Below are 22,227 nucleotides of genomic sequence, written 5' to 3'. Positions count from 1 at the left end.
ATCCGCTCATCACAACACCAAACTTAAATTGTTGCTTGTCCCCAAGCAACTGAAAATCAAATAGGATAAAAGAATAGAATATGAAATGAATTCCAAAAACATCTATGAAGATCAGTCTTAATTAGATGAGCGGGGCTTATTAGCTTTTTGCTTCTGAACAGTTTTCGCATCTCACTTTATCCTTTTGAAGTTCAGAATGATTGGCATCTATAAGAACTCAGAATTCAGATGGTGTTATTGATTCTCCTAGTTCAGTATGTTGATTCTTGAACACAGCTACTTTATGAGTCTTGGCCGTGGCCCTAAGCACTTCGTTTTCCAGTATTACCACCGGATACATAAATGCCACAGACACATAACTGGGTGAACCTTTTCAGATTGTGACTCAGCTTTGCTAGAGTCCCCACTTAGAGGTATCCAGAGCTCTTAAGCACACTCTTTTTGCTTTGGACCACGACTTTAACCACTCAGTCTCAAGTTTTCACTTGACACCTTCACGCCACAAGCACATGGTTAGTGACAGCTTGGTTTAGCCGCTTAGGCCAGGATTTTATTCCTGTGGGCCCTCCTATCCACTGATGCTCAAAGCCTTGGATCCTTTTTATTTTACCCTTGCCTTTTGGTTTAAAGGGGTATTGGCTTTTTCTGCTTGCTGTTTCTTTTTCTTTCTTTCTCTTTTTTTTTGCATTTTTTTTCGCATATTTTTTTTCTGCAAGATTTTCACTGCTTTTTCTTGCTTCAAGAATCAATTTTATGATTTTTCAGATTATCAAATAACATTTCTCCTTTTTCATCATTCTTTCAAGAGCCAACAATTTTAACATTCATAAACAACAAATTCAAAAATATGCACTGTTCAAGCATTCATTCAGAAAAACAAACGTATTGCCACCACATCAAAATAACTAAACTGTTTTAAAATTCGAAATTCATGCACTTCTTTGTCTTTTTCAATTAAAAACATTTTTCATTTAAGAAAGGTGATGGATTCATTTTCATAGCTTTAAGGCATAGACACTTAGACACTATTGATCATGTAATAAAGACACAAACATAAATAAACATAAAGCATAAAAATTCGAAAAATAGAAAATAAAGAACAAGGAGATTAAAGAACGGGTCCACCTTAGTGATGGCGGCTTGTTCTTCCTCTTGAAGATCTTATGGAGTGCTTGAGCTCCTCAATATCTCTTCCTTGCCTTTGTTGCTCCTCTCTCATAACTCTTTGGTCTTCTCTAATTTCATGGAGGAGGATAGAATGTTCTTGGTGCTCCACCCTTAGTTGTCCCATGTTGGAACTTAATTCTCCTAGGGAGGTGTTGATTTGCTCCCAATAGTTTTGTGGAGGAAAATGCATCCCTTGAGGTATCTCAGGGATTTCATGATGAGGAAATTCCTCATGCTCTTGTCCATGAGTGGGATCTCTTGTTTGCTCCATCCTTTTCTTAGTGATGAGCTTGTCCTTATCAATGAGGATGTCTTCCTCTATGTCAATTCCAGCTGAATTGCAAAGGTGACAAATAAGATGAGGGAAGGCTATCCTTGACAAAGTAGAGGACTTGTCCGCCACCTTGTAGAGTTCTAGGGATATAACCTCATGAACTTCTACTTCCTCTCCAATCATGATGCTATGGATCATGGTAGCCCGGTCTATAGTAACTTCAGACCAGTTGTTAGTGGGAATGATTGAGCGTTGGATGAACTCCAACCATCCCCTAGAAACGGGCTTGAGGTCATGCCTTCTTAGTTGAACCGGCTTCCCTCTTGAATCTCTCTTCCATTGAGCGCCCTCTTCACAAATGTCTATGAGGACTTGGTCCAACCTTTGATCATAGTTGACCCTTCTAGTGTAGGGGTGTGCATCTCCTTGCATCATTGGCAGGTTGAATGCGAACCTTACATTTTTCGGACTGAAATCTGAGTATTTCCCCCGAACCATTGTAAGCTAATTTTTAGGGTCCGGGTTCACACTTTGATCATGGTTCTTGGTGATCCATGCATTGGCATAGAACTCTTGAACTATTAAGATTCCGACTTGTTGAATGGGGTTGGTGAGAACTTCCCAACCTCTTCTTCGAATCTCATGTCGGATCTCCAGATATTCACCCTTTTTGAGCTTGAAAGGGACCTCGGGGATCACTTTCTTCTTGGCCACGACTTCATAGAAGTGGTCTTGATGCACCTTTGAGATGAATCTCTCCATCTCCCATGACTCAGAGGTGGAAGCTTTTGCCTTTCCTTTCCTCTTTCTAGAGGTTTCTCCGGCCTTAGGTGCCATAAATGGTTATGGAAAAACAAAAAGCAACGCTTTTACCACACCAAACTTAGAAGGTTTGCTCGTCCTCGAGCAAAAGAAGAATGAAGAGAGTAGAGGGAGAAGAAATAGAGGAGATGGAGGGGGTAGTGTTTCGGCCAAGGGGGTGAAGTAGTGTTGAAGATGTGTGAAAATGAAGGAGTGAAGATGGGTTTATATAGGAGTGGAGGGAGGGTTTGGGTTCGGCCATGTATGGGTGGGTTTGGGAGGGAAAATGTTTTGAATTTGAATGGTGAGGTAGGTGTGGTTTATGATGGGTGGATGTGGATTGGTGAAGGGTTTATGGAGAAGAGGGTAAGATTTGATAGGTGAGGGGTTTTTGGAGAAGAGGTATTGAGTTGATTGGTGAAGGGTATTTGGGAAAGAGTATTATGAAAAGGTGTGAAGAAGAGAGAGAGTGAGTTGAGGTTGATGGGGATCCTATGGGGTCCACAGATCCTGAGGTGTCAAGGATTTCTCATCCCTGTACCAATTAGGCGTGCAAAACGCCCTCTGCTGCCAATCCTGGCGTTAAACGCCAGGTTGCTGCCCATTTCTGGCGTTTAACGCCAGCTTCTTGCCCTTTTCTGGCGTTAAACGCCAGTCTGGTGCCCATTTCTAGCGTTAAACGCCCAGAATGGTGCCAGACTGGGCGTTAACGCCCATTCTGCTGCCTTTACTGGCGTTTAAATGCCAGTAGCCTTCTTCTCCAGGGTGTGCTGTTTTACATTCTGTTTTTCAGTTTATTTTTGCTTTTTCAATTGTTTTTGTGACTTCACATGATCATCAACCTACAGAAAACATAAAATAACAATGGAAAATAGAAATTTAACATAGATAAGTAAAATTTGGGTTGCCTCCCAACAAGTGCTTCTTTAATGTCAGTAGCTTGACAGTGGGCTCTCATGGAGCCTCACAGATACTCAGAGCATGCTGATGGCCTCTCAATACCAAACTTAGAGTTTGGTTGTGGCCTCCCAACACCAAACTTAGAGTTTGAATGTGGGGATTTTGTTTGACTCTGTATTGAGAGAAGCTTTTCATGCTTCCTCTCCATGGTTATAGAGGGAGATCCTTGAGCTTTAAATACAAGGGAGTTCTCATTCACTTGAAGGACCAATTCTCATCTGTCAACATCAATCACAGCTCTTGCTGTGGCTAGGAAGGGTCTGCCAAGGATGATGGATTCATCCATACACTTCCCAGTATCTAGGATTATGAACTCAGCAGGGATGTAGTGGCCTTCAACCTTTACTAAGACATCCTCTACAAGTCCATAAACCTGTTTTCTTGAATTGTCTGCCATCTCTAGTGAGATTCTTACAGCTTGTACCTCAATGATTCCTAGCTTCTCCATTACAGAGAAAGGCATGAGGTTTATGCTTGACCCTAGGTCACACAGAGCCTTCTCAAAGGTTATGGTGCCTATGGTACAAGGTATTGAGAACTTTCCAGGATCTTGTCTCTTCTGAGGTAATCTCTGCCTAGTCAAGTCATCCAGTTCTTTCATGAGCAAGGGGGGTTCATCCTCCCAAGTCTCATTACCAAATAATTTGGCATTTAACTTCATGATTGCTCCAAGGTACTTAGCAACTTGCTCTTCAGTAACATCTTCATCCTCTTCAGAGGAAGAATACTCATCAGAGCTCATGAATGGCAGAAGTAAATTCAATGGAATCTCTATGGTCTCAGTGTGAGCCTCAGATTCCCATGGTTCCTCATTAGGGAACTCCTTGGAGACCAATGGACGTCCATTGAGGTCTTCCTCAGTGGAGATCACTGCCTCTTCCTCCTCTCTAGGTTCGACCGCGTGGGGTATATTGATGGCCTTGCACTCTCCTTTTAGATTCTCTTCTGTATTGCTTGGAAGAGTACTAGGAGGGAGTTCAGTAACTTTCTTGCTCAGCTGACCCACTTGTGCCTCCAAATTTCTAATGGAGGACCTTGTTTCAGTCATGAAACTTTGAGTGGTTTTAATTAGATCAGAGACTACAGTTGCTAAGTCAGAGTGGCTCTGCTTAGAATTCTCTGTCTGTTGCTGAGAAGATGATGGAAAGGGCTTGCTATTGCTAAACCTATTTCTTCCACCATTATTGTTGTTGAAGCCTTGTTGAGGCCTCTGTTGATCCTTCCATGAGAGGTTTGGATGATTTCTCTATGAAAGATTATAGGTGTTTCCATAGGGTTCTCCCATGTAATTCACCTCTTCCATTGCTGGGTTCTCAGGATCATAAGCTTCTTCTTCAGATGAAGCTTCTTTGGTACTGCCTGTTGCTGCTTGCATTCCAGACAGACTTTGAGAAATCATATTGACTTGTTGAGTCAATATTTTGTTCTGAGCCAATATGGCATTCAGAGTATCAATTTCAAGAACTCCTTTCTTCTGATTTGTCCCATTATTCACAGGATTCCTTTCAAAAGTGTACATGAATTGGTTATTTGCAACCATTTCAATGAGTTCTTGAGCTTCTGTAGGCGTCTTCTTCAGATGAAGAGATCCTCCAGCAAAGCTGTCCAATGACATCTTGGACAGTTCAGATAGACCATCATAGAAGATACCTATGATGCTCCATTCTGAAAGCATGTCAGAAGGACACCTTCTGATCAATTGTTTGTATCTTTCCCAAGCTTCAAATAGGGATTCGCCTTCCTTCTGTCTAAAGGTTTGGACTTCCACTCTAAGCTTGCTCAATTTTTGAGGTGGAAAGAACTTTTCCAAGAAGGCATTGACTAGCTTTTTCCAAGAGTTCAGGCTTTCTTTAGGTTGTGAATCCAACCATGTTCTAGCTCTGTCTCTTACAGCAAAGGGAAAAAACATAAGCTTGTAGACCTCGGGATCAACCCCATTGGTCTTGACAGTGTCACAGATTTGTAAGAATTCAGCTAAGAACTGATGAGGATCTTCTAATGGAAGTCCATGAAACTTGCAATTTTGTTGCATCAGAGAAACTAATTGAGGTTTAAGCTCAAAGTTGTTTGCTCCAATGACAGGGATTGAGATGCTTCTCCCATAGAAGTCAGGAGTAGGTGCAGTAAAGTCACCAAGCACCTTCCTTGCATGGTTGGCATTGTTATTGTTTTCGGCTGCCATGGCTTCTTCTTGTTTGAAAAGTTCTGTTAGGTCCTCTATAGAGAGTTGTACTTTAGCTTCTCTTAGCTTTCTCTTCAAGGTCCTTTCAAGTTCAGGATCAGCTTCAACAAGAATGCCTTTGTCCTTGCTCCTGCTCATATGAAAAGAGAGGAGAAAAAAATATGGAATCCTCTATGTCACAGTATAGAGATTCCTTGAGGTGTCAGAGAAAAAGAAGAATAGAAGGAGAAGGTAGAGAAGAGAGAATTTGAACTTATCAAGAGGGATAGAGTTCAAATTGTACATTGAGGAGCAGTGTTAGTCCATAAATAGAAGGATGTGAGAAGAGGGGAAGAATTTTCAAAAATAAAGTAAAAAGATTTTGAAATAATTAAAAGAAATTTGAAAATTTGATTGATGATTTTCGAAAATCAAGATTGGGAAAGAAATTAAGTAATTTTTGAAAAAGATTTTGAAATTAGAAATCAAAAAGATATGATTGAAACTTAATTTTGAAAACGATGTGATTGAAAAGATATGAATTGAGAATTTAAAAAAAAGAAAGTTTTAAAATTAAAGTTGATTACTTAACTAACAAGAAATTAAAAGATATGATTCTAGAATTTAAAATATGATCATTTCTTAATAGGCAAGTAACAACTAGAAAATTTTGAATTAAATTATTAATTGTAACAAATATTTTCGAAAATAGTAATAATAAAAAATGGAAAGAAATTGATTTTGAAAGGATATAATTGGAAAGATGTGATTTGAAAAAGATTTGATTTTGAAAAATTATGAAAACTTGAAAAAGATTTGAATTAAAAACAAAATCTTCCCTCTAGTGTCCTCCTGGCGTTAAACGCCCAGAATGACATCCATTCTGGCGTTTAACGCCCAAAATGCTACCTTTTTGGGCGTTTAACGCCCAGCCAGGGGGCGTTTAAACGCCAGTTTTCCTTTTTCACTGGGCGTTTTGAACGCCCAGCTTTTTCCGTGTAATTCCTCTGCTGAATGTTCTGAATCTTCAATTCTCTGTGTTATTGACTTGAAAAGACACAATTTTAAAATTTTTTTGAATTTTTTAAATGATGAGAAACAATAATAAAAGGAATGCAACTAAGATCAAATAAACAATGCATGCAAGACACCAAACTTAGAAGTTTGTATACTAAGGACTATAACAATTTGAAAATGCATGTAAGAAACAACAAAAGACACAAAATAAGAGAAATTAAAGATCAGAGCAATGAAATCATCAAGAACAGCTTGAAGATCAATGAAGAACATAATGCATATATTCGAAAAATGCAAGAAGAATAAAGACATGCAATTGACACCAAAACTTAAAAATTGACACTAGACTCAAACAAGAAACATAAAATATTTTTGATTTTTTTATGATTTTATAAATTTTTTTTGTGATTTTTCGAAAATTATATGGAAAGGAAAATAAAGGGATTCAAAAATTTTAATGAGAATTCTAGGAATCATTGCAATGTTAGTCTAAAACTCCGGTCCAGGAATTAGACATGGCTTACTAGCCAGCCAAGCTTTCAGTGAAAGCTTTGGTCCAAAACACTAGACATGGCCAATGGCCAGCCAAGCTTTAGCAAATCATTACTCTCAACAGCAAAATTGATAAAAATCAACAAGCTCTTGTGATGACAGGTTGAAACCTAGGTCCAAAAGATTAGACATGGCTTCACAGCCAGCCAGACTTCAACAGATCATCATGAAGCTCTAGAATTCTTTCTTAAAACTCTAAAGAACATAATAATTTTTTTTTTGTATTTTTGAAATTTTTTTTGAAAATAAGAAGTAAAAAGCTTAAACATAAAATAAAATTACCTAATCTAAGCAACAAGATAAACCGTCAGTTGTCCAAACTCGAACAATCCCCGGCATCGGCGCCAAAAACTTGGTTGCGCGGGGATTGTTTGTTCCCCGGCAACGGTGCCAACAACTTTGTACGCACAATTGTAATCTCAACTCTTTATCACAACTTCGCACAATTAACCAGCAAGTGCACTGGGTCGTCCAAGTAATAAACCTTACGTGAGTAAGGGTCGATCCCACGGAGACTGTCGGCTTGAAGCAAGCTATGGTCATCTTGTAAATCTTAGTTAGACAGATTCAAATGGTTATGGAGGATTAATAATTAAAAGATGAATAAAACATAAAATAAAGATAGAGATACTTATGTAATTCATTGGTAGGAATTTCAGATAAGCGTATGAAGATGCTTTGTTCCTTCTAAACCTCTGCTTTTCTATTGCCTTCTTTTAATTATTCATACTCCTTTCCATGGCAAGCTTTATGTTGGGCATCACCGTTGTCAATGGCTACTTCCCGTCCTCTCAGTGAAAATGTTCCAAATGCGCTGTCACCGCACGGCTAATCATCTATCGGTTCTCGATCATGTTGGAATAGGGTCCATTGATCCTTTTGCGTCTGTCACACGCCCAACACTCGCGAGTTTGAAGCTCGTCACATTCATCCCTTCCCAGATCCTACTCGGAATACCACAGACAAGGTTTAGACTTTCTGGACCTCAGGAATGACCGCCAATAATTCTAGCCTATACCACGAAGGTTCTAATCTTAGATTAGAAACCCAAGAGATACACATTCAAGCTTGATTGCATGTAGAACGGAAGTGGTTGTCAGGCACGCATTCATAGGTGAGAATGATGATGAGTGTCACGGATCATCACATTCATCAAGTTGAAGAACGAGTGTATATCTTAGAGAAGAAGTAGGCATGAATTGAATAGAAAAACAGTAGTACTTTGCATTAATTCATGAAGAACAGCATAGCTCCACACCTTAATCTATGGTGTGTAGAAACTCAACCGTTGAAAATACATAAGTGAAAATAGTCTAAGCATGGCCAAATGGCCAGCCTCAAAGGTCTAAGGACTAAACGTCCAAAGATTGGTGAAAATACAATAGCAAAAGGTCCTATTTATAGAGAACTAGTAGCCTAGGGTTACAGAAATGAATAAATGATGCAGAAATCCACTTCCGGGGCTCACTTGGTATGTGCTTGGGCTGAGTATTGAAGCTTTCACGTGTAGAGGCTTTTATTGGAGTTAAACGCCAGCTTTTGTGCCAGTTTGGGCGTTTAACTCCAGCTTTTATGCCAGTTCTGGCGTTTTGACGCCAGAATTTCTATGCTGACTTGGAATGCCAGTTTGGGCCATCAAATCTTGGGCAAAGTATGGACTATTATATATTTCTGGAAAGTCCAGGATGTCTACTTTCTAACGCAATTGAGAGCGCGCTAATTGGGCTTCTATAGCTCCAGATAATCCACTTCGAGTGTAGGGAGGTCAGAATCCAACAACATCTGCAGTCCTTTTTCAGCCTTTGAATCAGATTTTTGCTCAGGTTTCTCAATTTCAGCCAGAAAATACCTGAAATCACAGAAAAACACACAAACTCATAGTAAAGTCCAGAAATGTGATTTTTATTTAAAAACTAATAAAAATATAATAAAAACTAACTAAAATATACTAAAAACATACTAAAAACAATGCTAAAAAGCGTATAAATTATCCGCTCATCAATTCACTAAACCTTTTATTTTTATATGTTGGCATGTGTTGGACTGCACTCAGAAAATGATAAAATTTTTTTGCATTGACTCTTATTTTAAATTAATGCTTTGGACACATATTTGCCTTATGAGTTTGGTGCCAATTTCTTGGCTGCCTTCCAATGTGTTTTTTAATTAATGCAATCAAAATTTTATTCGCTGCCTCCACTAGTCTATTTGCTTGGACATAATAAGGTGTAGAAGAAATTATTTTTATATCTCTAGACTTGGCATATTCCATGACCTTTTTCCCAATAAACATGGTTTCTTGATCAGTGGTAATAGATTGAGGAGTTCCAAACGTATGTACAATATGCTCCTCAATGAAATCAATTATTTCATTGTGAATCACCTCCCTTAAAGGGATAGTGATAAATCCATATTTTATGATGTATTTGGTGCTCAATTTAAGTGATTTATTCAATCCTTCACCCACTTATTAATGTAAATTGCATGGTTTTACTTTCCCTTCCTTATTTTATGATATAAGTGAAAAACATGTTTCCTATGCTTTAAAAATATTGATTTTAATTACCCTTTATTACCATTCGATGCCGTGATTTGTGTGTTAAGTATTTTCAGATCTCATAGGATAGGAATGGCTCAAAGGACAAAAAGGAAACATACAAAAATGGAAGGAAAGCACAAAAATGGAGTTTTGAAGAAAAAGGCAGTGACGCGAACGCATGGACGACGCGAACGCGTGCCTAGCGCGAAAATGCAGTGATGCAAACGCGTGAATGATGCGGACGCGCGCCTTGAGCAGAACGTAGTTGACACGTACGCGTGACCGACGCGTACGCGTGACAAGGAAAACTCCCAGATGACGTGAACGCGTGACCCACGTGGACGCGTGATAGACGCCACGTACAAAAATCTGCAGAAAATGCCTCCAGTGATTTCTGGACCCTTTTTCGGCCCAAATTCAAGCCAGAAACACAGAATATAAGCCAGAGAATGAAGGAATAAAAAAAGAGAGACGGAGATACAACTGAATAATTCATAATTTTAGGTTTTAGATGTAGTTTTTAGAGAGAGAGGTTCTCTCCTCTCTCTTAGGATTTAGGATTAGGATTTCTCTTATTTTTAGGATTGCTTCTACAATTACAGGTTCAATATTCCTTTAAATTACTTTCTTGTTTTATTTATTCTATTACTTTAATTGTTATTTATCTTGTCAGATTTGGCTTATGGACCTTTCATGTTATGATTTTCTTAATTAATATATTTTGAGGTATTTTTGATTTGATTTTTGCTTTAATTTATTTGTGAATGATTTCAATTCAATTTAGATTTATTTTTCCCTTTTGGCTTTGGTTAAGTAATTTATGATACTTGAGTTATCAAACTCAGCTGTTGATTGGAATTGGAATTCTTTGCTGGTTGATTTGTACTCCAATAACTCTAGTCTCTCCATAGGAGTGGACTAGGACCTGAGGATCAAATTGATTCATCCACTTAACTGACCTTCATAGTTAAAGATTAATTAAAAGTGGGAGCTGAATCCAATTCTCTTCACACTTGATAAGGATAACTAGGATAGGACTTCAATTTCTCATACCTTGCCAAGAGATTTTATTAAGTATTAATTTATTTTTCTTGTGATTTAAATTACTTGCTCCTTAATTCAGAAACCCAAAATTACACTTTTACTTATAACCAATAATAAATCATACTGCCCTATAACTCCTTGAGAAGACGACTCGAGGTTTAAATACTTCGGTTATAAATTTTTATTGGGTTTTGTTACTTGTGACAACCAAACTTTTGTATGAAAGGTTGATTGCTTGGTTCAGAAACTATACTTGCAACGGAAATTTATTGTAAATTCTAAACCATCAATCTTCCGTTCATCAAAATGGCGCCGTTGCCGGGGAGTTGCAACTGTGTGCCTTATTATTAGTTATTGTAAATATTTTCTTTTGCTTGTTTATTTCTTTTTATTTTCGTTTTTAATTTTTACTATTTACTATGAATTCTCACCCCTATCGCTTTGAGTTTGGTTCTAATAATGTTGAAAGGAATGGAAGCTATAACAGGAACATGCATCAAGGTTAAAACAATCAGAGATGGACGGAGCCACGAGGATCTGATCAACCCTTTAGGCAACAACACCTTCCAAACTACCATGGACGACGACCATTCAACAATGCATGTCAGAACAATAGTTATGATGGACCCCCTGTAATTACCGACAAGCCCCATCATACACCTATGAACCACCTTCTCAACACAACTTTGAACCACCACACTCACAAGTCAACTACCACCATTCACCTCTATATAACCCTAACCCATATCCACCCCAATTCCAACCTAATTACTCCCGAGAACCGCCACCTCCCTGTGCACCATGTCCATATCAATTACTCCAAGAATCAAGGGAACAACTCAAGGAAACATTTGAAAAATTTAATGCCACACTTCACCAATTGAATCAAGCGATAAATAGACTACCTTTCTGACGTTCGGACACTCAAGAAACCCCCATGGCTTCATGTGGACAAGCTAATGAAGAACGCAGCATGAAGGAGATACTAGAAACACCATTGAACAGTGCAGAGCATGACTTTGTATTGGAACAAGTGGAGGAAGCTGAAATTATCAAAGAAGAAGAGTTGGTTGAAGACTTAGGAGACGCTGAACCTCCATGGGAATCCAGAATTGTGGAGAATTATGTCAAGAAACTTACAATTGATGCTAAGGAGGATAGTGCACAACCTCCAAAGCAGGAATCTTATGAAGAACCGGACAGAATAACCCAACAAGCAAGTTTCCTTGATAATAATGACCACGAGTCAAGTTCTTCTAGTAATGAACTTGCATCCGCAAGTGGATTCTTTGAAATGGAAGAATCTTCCCCAAGTGAATACGAAGATGATGCAAAGGTAGATTTTTCACAACCTCCAATTTATGACTTGAGTGATGAGGAAGATATCGAAGACTTGGATCAAGATGTGGTTGAACTTGAAGAAAATTGTAAAGAAGTGGAAGAATTCACAGAAGAACACGAGGGAGTAGAGCTTGCAATACCACTGGAAGCACTTATTCCAAGGCCATTACCGCCCAATACAAACTTCAAGTGGGTAAAATTCTTAGCTTTTAAGATTTAAAGGGAAATGGTTCATGCTCAAGGCTGGTATGTAAGATTCAATAAGGTTTCACGCTTCAATATAAAGTATAAGGATTGGTTTCGAGTTGAATTGAATGGGTATCGGAGAATGTTTGGCCATCTTGGTGAGAATGCAACTTCCAAACCGCCCGGCTGGAAAAATATAAATTAGGACAAAGGCGGGTATAAGAGCAAGGTTTGGGATCCTGGAATCTATTCTGACATTCAACACCCCGGGAACCTGAGAACCTGTTTGAGTTTACTCAAAGGCTTTACATGCCTAGTTTGGGACCCTGGAGGCTGTTGGCATTCCAAACAGTGGTGGAGATTTTTGGATGAATTCAAGCACAAGCCACCATAGCAGGAAGCTCATCAAATGTCCAACTTAAGGACTTTAACTAAAAGTGCTAGGTGGGAGACAACCCACCATGGTATGATCGTCCCTTTTTCAATTCTATTTCATTTTGTTTGTTTTTATTTTTATTTTATTTTCATTAAACCTGGAATTATTCATAGAATCTACGTTAGCATTGCACATTGCATACTGCATAACTGCATATAAAAAAAAAGAGAAGTCACCCCACGCGAGCACACAGGCCACACGTGGGCATCGAATGGAAATCGGCGTAAAGATCCAACGCCCAGAAAGTTGGGCTGGAATCATGCGGCTGGTGTGCGTTTAGCACAAATCAGCCCACGCGTTCGCATCCCTGACGCGAACGCGTCACTCACACTACACACACCCCACGCGAAAGCGTGAGCGACGCGTTCGCGTCACGTGGATTTCATAGACCCAATTGGAAACAGAGAGTTGCGCCAAAACGACGCTAGAATCGTGCGTTTCACACAGTTCTGAGCGACGCGTTCGCGTGCCCCACGCGTACGCGTCACTTTCATTATCCCACAATCACGCGATCGCGTCAACGACGCGTTCGCGTCAACACTCTTTTCGCCCAAAATCACGCGATCACGTGCTCCACGCGTTCCCGTGGATTCGAAAACACTAACCCCCCTTCACGCGAAACCCTACCTATTCACGCGAAAACCACCCCCACCCCCCCATCTGCAACCTCTCTTCCTCCCATCTCCCAACCACCACCCCTCCTCGCCGCCCAGACCCGACCGTCGCACCGCCCCGACTGCCGCGCCCCTCTCTCCTTCTTCTTTCCTTTCTTCTCCTCCCTCCTTTTCTCCCCTTTCCTCCTCCCTCCACAACCATCAAACCCCACTTCCGCCGTCCCAGCCCCGAGCCGCCACCACCGTGCCGCCACCAGCCACTACAACCCAACCCTTACCCCCTTCTCTTCCCCCCCTCAACCTTAACCACTCACGACCACACAGCCCCCTGCCTCCACCTCAGACCACTGCTGTGCCACCTTCCGTCGACCGCCGCACCACCAGCCACCACCACCACATTCCCACCATCTCTCTGTTCCATACTTTTAACACTGGTTCCTGTTTTCCGTTAATTAGTTAATTAGTTTTTCGAATTTTTTTTCAAAATTAGGATAGTTAGAGATGCATGATTGTAGTGGATTTTAGGTGGTTAGGTAGCTAGGATGTGGTTAGTGGATTTAGGCCTGATAATTGCATTATTCTTGCTAACCGTTTTTATCCGATTTGCAATTTTGAATTTGCTATAATGCTGTGCTGTTCATATGTTGTTCTTCATATTTCATGTTGCTGTTAAACTATTCTTTAATGTTTTTTTGCCATTTGTTAATCTTTTCAGCACTATTTACTTTCATATGAACTGAATTTTTCTGCTGTTTTACTACCCAGGAACATCCAATTTTAGCCGGAATGCTACCCAATTTTCTGCAACTTTATGGTTTAATCTATTCCTTTCATGTATTGGTTTGAAACTCATTATTTTGCATTACTTGGCTACAACCAAACTAATTCATGAATGCACGGGCTAGCATTCTTATTCCTTTTTGTTTCCTGAGTACTAAATTGCTTATTGATGATTTTATTCTCATTTTTAACTTACTTTATTTATCAGAATTATCATCAATAAACTGCAATCCTTGCGTGAATATGAGTTAAATGTTCCTCGATTTTGTGCATTTCTTGATGACTAGGCAAACAATTCTCATGCCACTCACTTTAACTTCCTTTTTAACTCCTAACCAGCTCCACTTTCTAACTTCTTTTGGTTTTTACCTAACTACTCTACCTTTCTAACTCAAGGCATGATTATTGTTTTTCTTAGTTAACTTGAATTCCACTTCTATTATATTTTGGATTGTGATTTTTAATCTCAGACTTTTACCTTGAATTCAAACCAAAATATACATACATTTACCTCATTTCATGCTTATATTGTTCTTTTTGCCTTTATGCTTACATTGACAAACCTTACTTGCCTACTTATTTTCCTGCTTTAGTTTTTCAATTATATCCTGCTACTTCTGCTTTTTAGGATGTCTGACCCCCAAAGGAAAGGAAAAGAAAAGGCTACCACAGGCAAACGAAAAAGAGAAGAATCTACTACCTCTATCCTAGATCTCCTTCACGATGATTCCTGGCAGGAAAAGAACTTTACCCCGCAGGAAAAGGCCGACCAGCTCCTCACTGCCACAGATCCAATAAAATTTGCAAACAGATACTGCGAGCTCAAGTATCCAGTGTTTGCCACTGCCAGGAACCTCTACCTGGAAAGAACTATTAAAATTCCAGAAGAACTCACCCAGTACACTTCCGAACAGATAAAACAAAGAGGTTGGTTCTTCATGGAAAGGAACTTGACAGAGGTCAATGCCTCCTGGGTCAAAGAATTTTACTGTAACTATTTCAAGACCTCCCTGGATGCAGTGCACCTCAGAGGGAAACAGATTCTAGTCATTGAGGAAGCTATTGAGGACATCCTCCGGCTTCAGCCTAAGTCAGATCAGCCTGACGGTTACCAAAAGGCTGAAGAGGATATGAGATACATGAGATTTGACTGGGATGCAGTCAAGCAGAGAATAACCATTGTTCCTACTGCCCCATGGGTCATGGGAAAGAACACAGTGATGCCTAAGGGAATCAAGTTGATTTACTTGAATGATGAAGCTCGGCTTTGGCAGTAGATCCTGAGTAATTATGTGATGCTGAGCACTCATGAGACAGAGGTGCCCGCTGCTATGATCACCCTCATCTGGTGTGTGATGGAGGGTAACTGGGTAAAGACCTGTATCTTCCACGTTTCATCCGGTATTATATGGCCAGGGTCCATGTCAGAGGCACTCTCCCTTTCCCTTATCTGATCACCCAGCTAGGCCGCCGAGCTGACGTGCCTTGGGAGCTTGCTGATGAGAAGCCAACTACTGCAGACTGCAAGAAGATCATTCCTTACAGCAGGAAATTTCTGGCATTAGGGTACAGACCTCCTTTTCTCACTGCCTCGGGTGAGGCAGCCACATCTTCAGATGCCCCTTCTGCTTCCACTGCTGCACCAGCCCCATCCACTGCACCTCCACCTGCTCCTGAGCCCATTTATCATCTGGTGCACCGCCTCTTCGCACGCCTAGATCGTATGGAACGTCGCCAGAAGCGACACTATGAGCACCTAAAGTTTATGATCCGATCCGGCAGCAACATCCCCTCCGAGCCTGACACCGCTTCTGAGCCTTCTGGTGCGGAGGCGGATGATCATGAGGAGGAGGCACATGCCCAGGCAGAGCAGGGAGGACCTGAGCAGGCTGCACCACACCATGAGGAGCCCCACCAGATCCAGGCCGCAGATCCGGAGATCCTTATACAGACAGAGCCTCCGCTTCAGCAGGCAGCTCCTCCTACACTTCCAGAGATTGCAGACCCTCAGCCTACCACAGAGTCACCAGTAGCCCATCCTTCCGGAGATGACACTTCTCACACCCAGCCTCAGTGAGCATCGAGGACGATGCTATCATTTAAGTGTGGGGAGGTCGCCATCTCTGGCGTACTTTATTTTGGTGAACCACTCTTCAGACACTCTTTTTTTTATCTCATTTTGGTTATTTTTCTATATTTTTATCTTTATTTTTATTTTTATCTTATCTTGCCTTTCAGTACTTGCACATTTTTCTGTATTTTTACAGTATTTCTATATTTTGCACTTTAGTTTATATACTTATCTTAGATATTTAGTTTAGTCTAGTTGCAATTTTAGTTATTAAGTTGTGATATAGAACATATAGATTAATTAGTTAAGTTTACCCTTTTAGCATATGATAACTTTTATTAATTGGAAATAAAAAGAGTAAACTAAAAACTTTAGTATAACAGAATCACAACAATCCACACACCTTGTATATATATATAGCATTACATGTTAGTTAAGCTGACAACATTTTTCAAGGATGAACACTAAGATTTTAAGGGCCACTCTAAGATTCACATTGAGAATAATGGGAACTTTTGATTTCTACTTGCATAACATACATAAATGATATATGGTTTTTGAGCCAAATAACACACAGCCTGTGAGTTTTTGAGCTTATTTATATGGTAACATTATTTAACCATAATTATTTCATTCTTGTGTGTTCGCCCTTCTTTTTTATTCTGGTAATCTTTACTTTGTTTTAATCTATATGTCCAATATAGAATATAGATACATACCAAGAGATGATTGAGTCCATTAATTGTTATTAGCTCACTTATCCCAAATAAGCCTACCTTTCACATCACCCTTGTTAGCCCCCTTGAGCTTTTAATTTCCCCCTTGTTCTATAACCACATTACTAGCCTTAAGCAGAAAAATAAGTTAAATATCCCAAGTTGAATCCTTGGTTAGCTTAAGATAGAGATTGTGTATCCACCAAGTGTGGGGAAACATGGAAACATGGGTTGATAGGAAAAGGATTAACTCAATAAGATAATAAGGATTAACTCAATAAGATAATAACATGGGTTGAAAGGAAAGTATTTTTATATCCCTAGACTTGGCATATTCCATGACCTTTTTTCCCAATAAACATGGTTTCTTGATCAGTGGTAATAGATTGAGGAGTTCCAAACGTATGTACAATATGCCCCTCAATGAAATCAATTATTTCATTATGAATCACCTCCCTTAAAGGGATAGTGATAAATCCATATTTTATGATGTATTTTGTGCTCAATTTAAGTGATTTATTCAATCCTTCACCCACTTATTAATATAAATTGCATGGTTTTACTTTCCCTTCCTTATTTTATGATATAAGTGAAAAACATGTTTTCTATGCTTTAAAAATATTAATTTTAATTACCCTTTATTACCATTCGATGCCGTGATTTGTATGTTAAGTATTTTTAGATCTCATAGGATAGAAATGGCTCAAAGGACAAAAAGGAAACATACAAAAATAGAAGGAAAGCACAAAAATGGAGTTTTGAAGAAAAAGGCAGCAACGCGAATGCATGGACGACGCGAACGCGTGCCTAGCGCGAAAATGCAGCGACGCGAACGCGTGGATGATGCGGACGCGCGCCTTGAGCAGAACGCATTTGACGCGTACGCGTGACCGACGCGTACGTGTGACAAGGAAAACTCCCAGATGATGCGAACGCGTGACCCACGCGGACGCGTGACAGACGCCATGTACAAAAATCTGCAGAAAACGCCCCCAGTGATTTCTGGACCTTTTTTCGGCCCAAATCCAAGCCAGAAACACAGAATATAAGCCAGAGAATGAAGGAATAAAAAAAGAGAGACGGAGATACAACTGAATAATTCATAATTTTAGGTTTTAGATGTAGTTTTTAGAGAGAGAGGTTCCTCTCTCTTAGGATTTAGGATTAGGATTTCTCTTATTTTTAGGATTGCTTCTACAATTACAGGTTCAATATTCCTTTAAATTACTTTCTAGTTTTATTTATTCTATTACTTTAATTGTTATTTATCTTGTCAGATTTGGCTTATGGACCTTTCATGTTATGATTTTCTTAATTAATATATTTTGAGGTATTTCAGATTTGATTTTTGCTTTAATTTATTTGTGAATGATTTCAATTCAATTTAGATTTATTTTTCCCTTTTGGCTTTGGTTAAGTAATTTATGATACTTGAGTTATCAAACTCAGCTGTTGATTGGAATTGAAATTCTTTGCTGGTTGATTTGTACTCCAATAACTCTAGTCTCTCCATAGGAGTGGACTAGGACCTGAGGATCAAATTGATTCATCCACTTAACTGACCTTCATAGTTAAAGATTAATTAAAAGTGGGAGCTGAATCCAATTCTCTTCACACCTGACAAGAATAACTAGGATAGGACTTCAATTTCTCATACCTTGCTAAGAGATTTTATTAATTATTAATTTATTTTTCTTATCATTTAAATTACTTGCTCCTTAATTCAGAAACCTAAAATTACACTTTTACTTATAACCAATAATAAATCATACTGCCCTGCAACTCCTTGAGAAGACGACCCGAGGTTTAAATACTTCGGTTATAAAGTTTTATTGGGTTTTGTTACTTGTGACAACCAAACTTTTGTATGAAAGGTTGATTGCTTGGTTCAGAAACTATACTTGCAACGGAAATTTATTGTAAATTCTAAACCATCAATCTTCCATTCATCAGATAGCCTCTATCTATTTAGAAAAACAATCAACACCAACCAAAATGAACTTATGACCTTTAGAAGAAGGTGAGTGAATATGCCCAATCAGATCTAAAATCCAACCTCTAAACGGCCATGATTTAATTATAACATGCAATTCTGATGCTGGAATATATTGGAGGCTTCCATATTTTTTACTCACAAGACCTAACATAATTTATACAATCTCTTTGAATAGTTGGCCAATACAATCTTCTCCTATTTATCACCCATTTCATTTTTTTCCCTGACTGATGGGCACCACAAATTTTCTCGTGCACTTCACCAAGAGCCAAATACGCTTCTTTTTCTTCTAAACATGTCAAGAGATTTCCATCAACAGATTTCTTAAACAACACATTATTTATTAGAACATAACTTTGAGCCCTATATTTAAGTTTTCTATCGACACTAAGACTTGGATTTTCTAAATATTCCACAATTGGTACTCCCCAATCTTTTGAGTCTAGTTTTTCTAATAATAACACTTCTCTTTCTCTCAAAGGCATAAATATTTCCTTTATCCTTACCAATTTTTCTAGTGTTGAGGACTTGATCTTATATTTTGAAGTAGTTTGAGCTAATTCATTTGCTTCTTGATTTAACTCCCTTGGAACATGCCTTACAATGACATTGTCAAACTCGCTCAACAACTTTGTAGCCACATTGAAATACTTTCTTAAATTTTCACTAACACACTTATACTCAAGTGATACTTGACGGACTACAAGTTGTGAATCTCCAAAATTTTTTACATTTTTCACTCCTCTTTCTAATAATAGTTCCACTCCCATTATTAATGCTTCATACTCTGCCTCATTGTTGGAGCATAAATAATTCAATTCAAAGAGGAATTTACTTGGCACGCCATATGGAGAAATAATTAAAATACCTATACCAACACCTCCCTTATGGCATGAACCGTCAAAATATAATTTTCAAGGCACCAAACCAACAAAACTCATTAAACTCTCATCAATGTCAATACAAGGATGGTCAACTAGAAAATCAGCTAGAACCTGACCCTTAACGGCTCTTGCAGGAACAAAATGTAAAAAAAAAAAATCCATTAAGGGCAACATCTATTTTCCTAGTCTACCATGTAATATTGGAGAAGACAACATATATTTAAGAACATCAAACTTAGAAATTACATAAACATCCCTAAGAATTAAATAGTATTTAAGTTTTAAACAAGAAAAATATAAAGCTAAACAAAGTTTCTCAATTGGAGAATAACGGCTCTCAACATCATTTAGCATACAACTTAGGTAATAAATTACTCTTTTGTTGCCATCCTCATTTTCTTGAGCCAGCATTCGGCCAATTGTTACTTCAGAAGCTGACATGTAAAGGTTTAAAGGTGCTCCATGCCTTGGAGGTGTTATAACAGGAGGATTGGTCAAGTACTGTTTGATGTTGTCAAAAGCTTCCTGATGCTCTACCTTCCACTGGAACTCTTCCTCTTTTTTCAACTTAATCAGAGGCGCAAAAACCTTAATTTTTCCTGACAGATTGAAAATGAACATTCTGAGGTAATTGACTTTTCCTAAAAAATGCTTGTAGTTATTTTTGTTAGCTAGAGGATGAACCTCTAAGATAGCCTTTGTCTTGTTCTTGTCAATTTCAATCCCTTTTTTCTACACCAAGAAACCAAGAAAATTTCCTGTGCTCACACCAAAAGCACATTTTATGGGATTCATTTTCAATTTATGCTTTCTCATTCTTTCAAATGCTTTTTTTTTTAATTTTCTAGATGTTCTTTTTTAGCATTTGATTTGACAACCACATCATCAACATAGATTTCCATAAAATTTTCAATAAAGTCATGAAAAATTTTATTCATAACTTTTTGATAAGTTGCACCGGCATTTTTGAGTCCAAATGGCATCACAACCCATTCAAAAGTTCCTAAAGCACCTGGACACCTAAATGCAGTTTTCAACACATCTTTCTCAGATATATATATTTGATTATAACCTGAATATCCATCCATAAAATTTAAAATCTCATGACCAGCAGTAGAATCTATCAACATATCAGCTATAGGCATTGGATATTCATCTTTTGGTGTTGCAGAATATAAATCTCTAAAATCAATGCAAATCCTTAATTTTTTATTCTTTTTCATGATAGGAACAACATTAGAAATCCAGTTGACATACCTTGCTATTCTTATAAATTTAGCCTTAAGGCCTCTTTAATCTTCTGCACGACCTTAGGAGCAAATCTCCTTGGTGGTTGGTTGACAAGTTTGACATTGGCTTTCAGTGGCAATTGATGCTCTACTACTTCACGACTCAATCCTGGCATCTCTACATAATTCCATGCAAAACAGTCACAATATTCCTTTAATATTTCCAACATTTCTTTTTTGAAATCATCAAGCAACATCTTGCTCACATATGTTGGTCTAGGATAATCACCGTTACCAATATCTACCTCCTCCAAAGGATCCTGCACCTCAAATTTTTTCACATTATCAGTATTATTTTTTTCAAAACCTAAAGGACCATCATCATATATACAATCATAAGGTACACTGTCAATGCACCATTCTCTATCTGCCATATAGGCTGACAGCTGAGCCAGTTGGCTCGTCAAACTCATCATCTAAGTCTTCCTTGAGACCGTATCCACCCCGGCCTTAGGGGACCAAAATGAAACCATTCATATCTATTTTGTACATCTCAATATTTTCAGGATTAAATGCCTTGGTGTCAACTGTCAGCGACTAGACTCCCGGATTATATATCCTGAACTCCACATGCATCTCATCATAGTAACAAGTACTATTGTCAGCAAGAACTTCTTCCACTCCTCCATCTTTATTCCAGAAAATTAATTTTTGATGTAGAGTGGATGGAATAGCACCCATTATTCCATGAATCCAATCACGTTCCAAAAGCAAGTTAAAACCAGCTTTAGATGGAACAACAACAAATAGAGTTGGCCTATTGACAGAACCAACGTCAATTGACAACAGAACCACACTTCTAACAAAAGAAGTCTTTCCATTAAAATTTGTCACCCCAATGCTACTTTTGATCAAATCTCTTTCAGTCTTCCCAATTCTTTCCATCATTTTTTCACGCATGAAATTGACAACAGCTCCCCCGTCAACCAAAATCTTTTTGACTATCCTTCCATCAACACGAGCCATGATATGCAGTGGAGCAAATACTCCTTGTCATTTTCAGTAGGTTTCTCAAACAATCATCCACCACACATATTGTCATCTAGCAAAAAGCATTCGCTTCCAGGAAAGACATCATAACAATCATCTTCTAATGATTCCACTTTCCGGACTTGACCATACTCCTCAGGCAATACTAACACCACAGCTATAGGTTGTTTAACACCAAATATCACTTCTAAGTTGTCATTAAAATCAGTGTCAAAATTATCATTAATTAAATCTTCATCTTTTTCTTTCTTGTGTTCAACCATTACCTTCTTTACAGTCAGATTCTTCTTTATATTTTTATTGCATTTAGGGTGAGTAGAAAAATTTTCTGTTTCTGCAGATTTAGCCATGGTTGGCAAAAGAGAAAAATCTGCATCATGCCCTTTGTATGGCTCTAAAGGAACATACT

The 22,227-nt window shown here is 38.5% G+C and overlaps 1 protein-coding gene across 1 annotated transcript; it reads right to left on the bottom strand.

The window, feature by feature from the left end:
- Positions 1-21,365: 21,365 nt before the first annotated feature.
- Positions 21,366-21,794, bottom strand: LOC112770405 (uncharacterized). Its single transcript, XM_025814764.1, has one exon. It carries the CDS (start codon positions 21,792-21,794, stop codon positions 21,366-21,368), a length of 429 nt encoding a protein of 142 aa, XP_025670549.1.
- Between the last annotated feature and the right edge of the window lie 433 nt (positions 21,795-22,227).

The sequence above is a fragment of the Arachis hypogaea genome, chromosome 18, assembly GCF_003086295.3.
Source record: "Arachis hypogaea cultivar Tifrunner chromosome 18, arahy.Tifrunner.gnm2.J5K5, whole genome shotgun sequence".
Taxonomy (NCBI): Eukaryota; Viridiplantae; Streptophyta; class Magnoliopsida; order Fabales; family Fabaceae; genus Arachis; species Arachis hypogaea.
This window is presented reverse-complemented; position numbering and strand designations above follow the sequence as displayed.

Bases quoted from the DNA above. Each gene is read 5' to 3' on its own strand.
- LOC112770405 (XM_025814764.1), bottom strand. From the start codon at position 21,794: ATGGCTCGTGTTGATGGAAGGATAGTCAAAAAGATTTTGGTTGACGGG.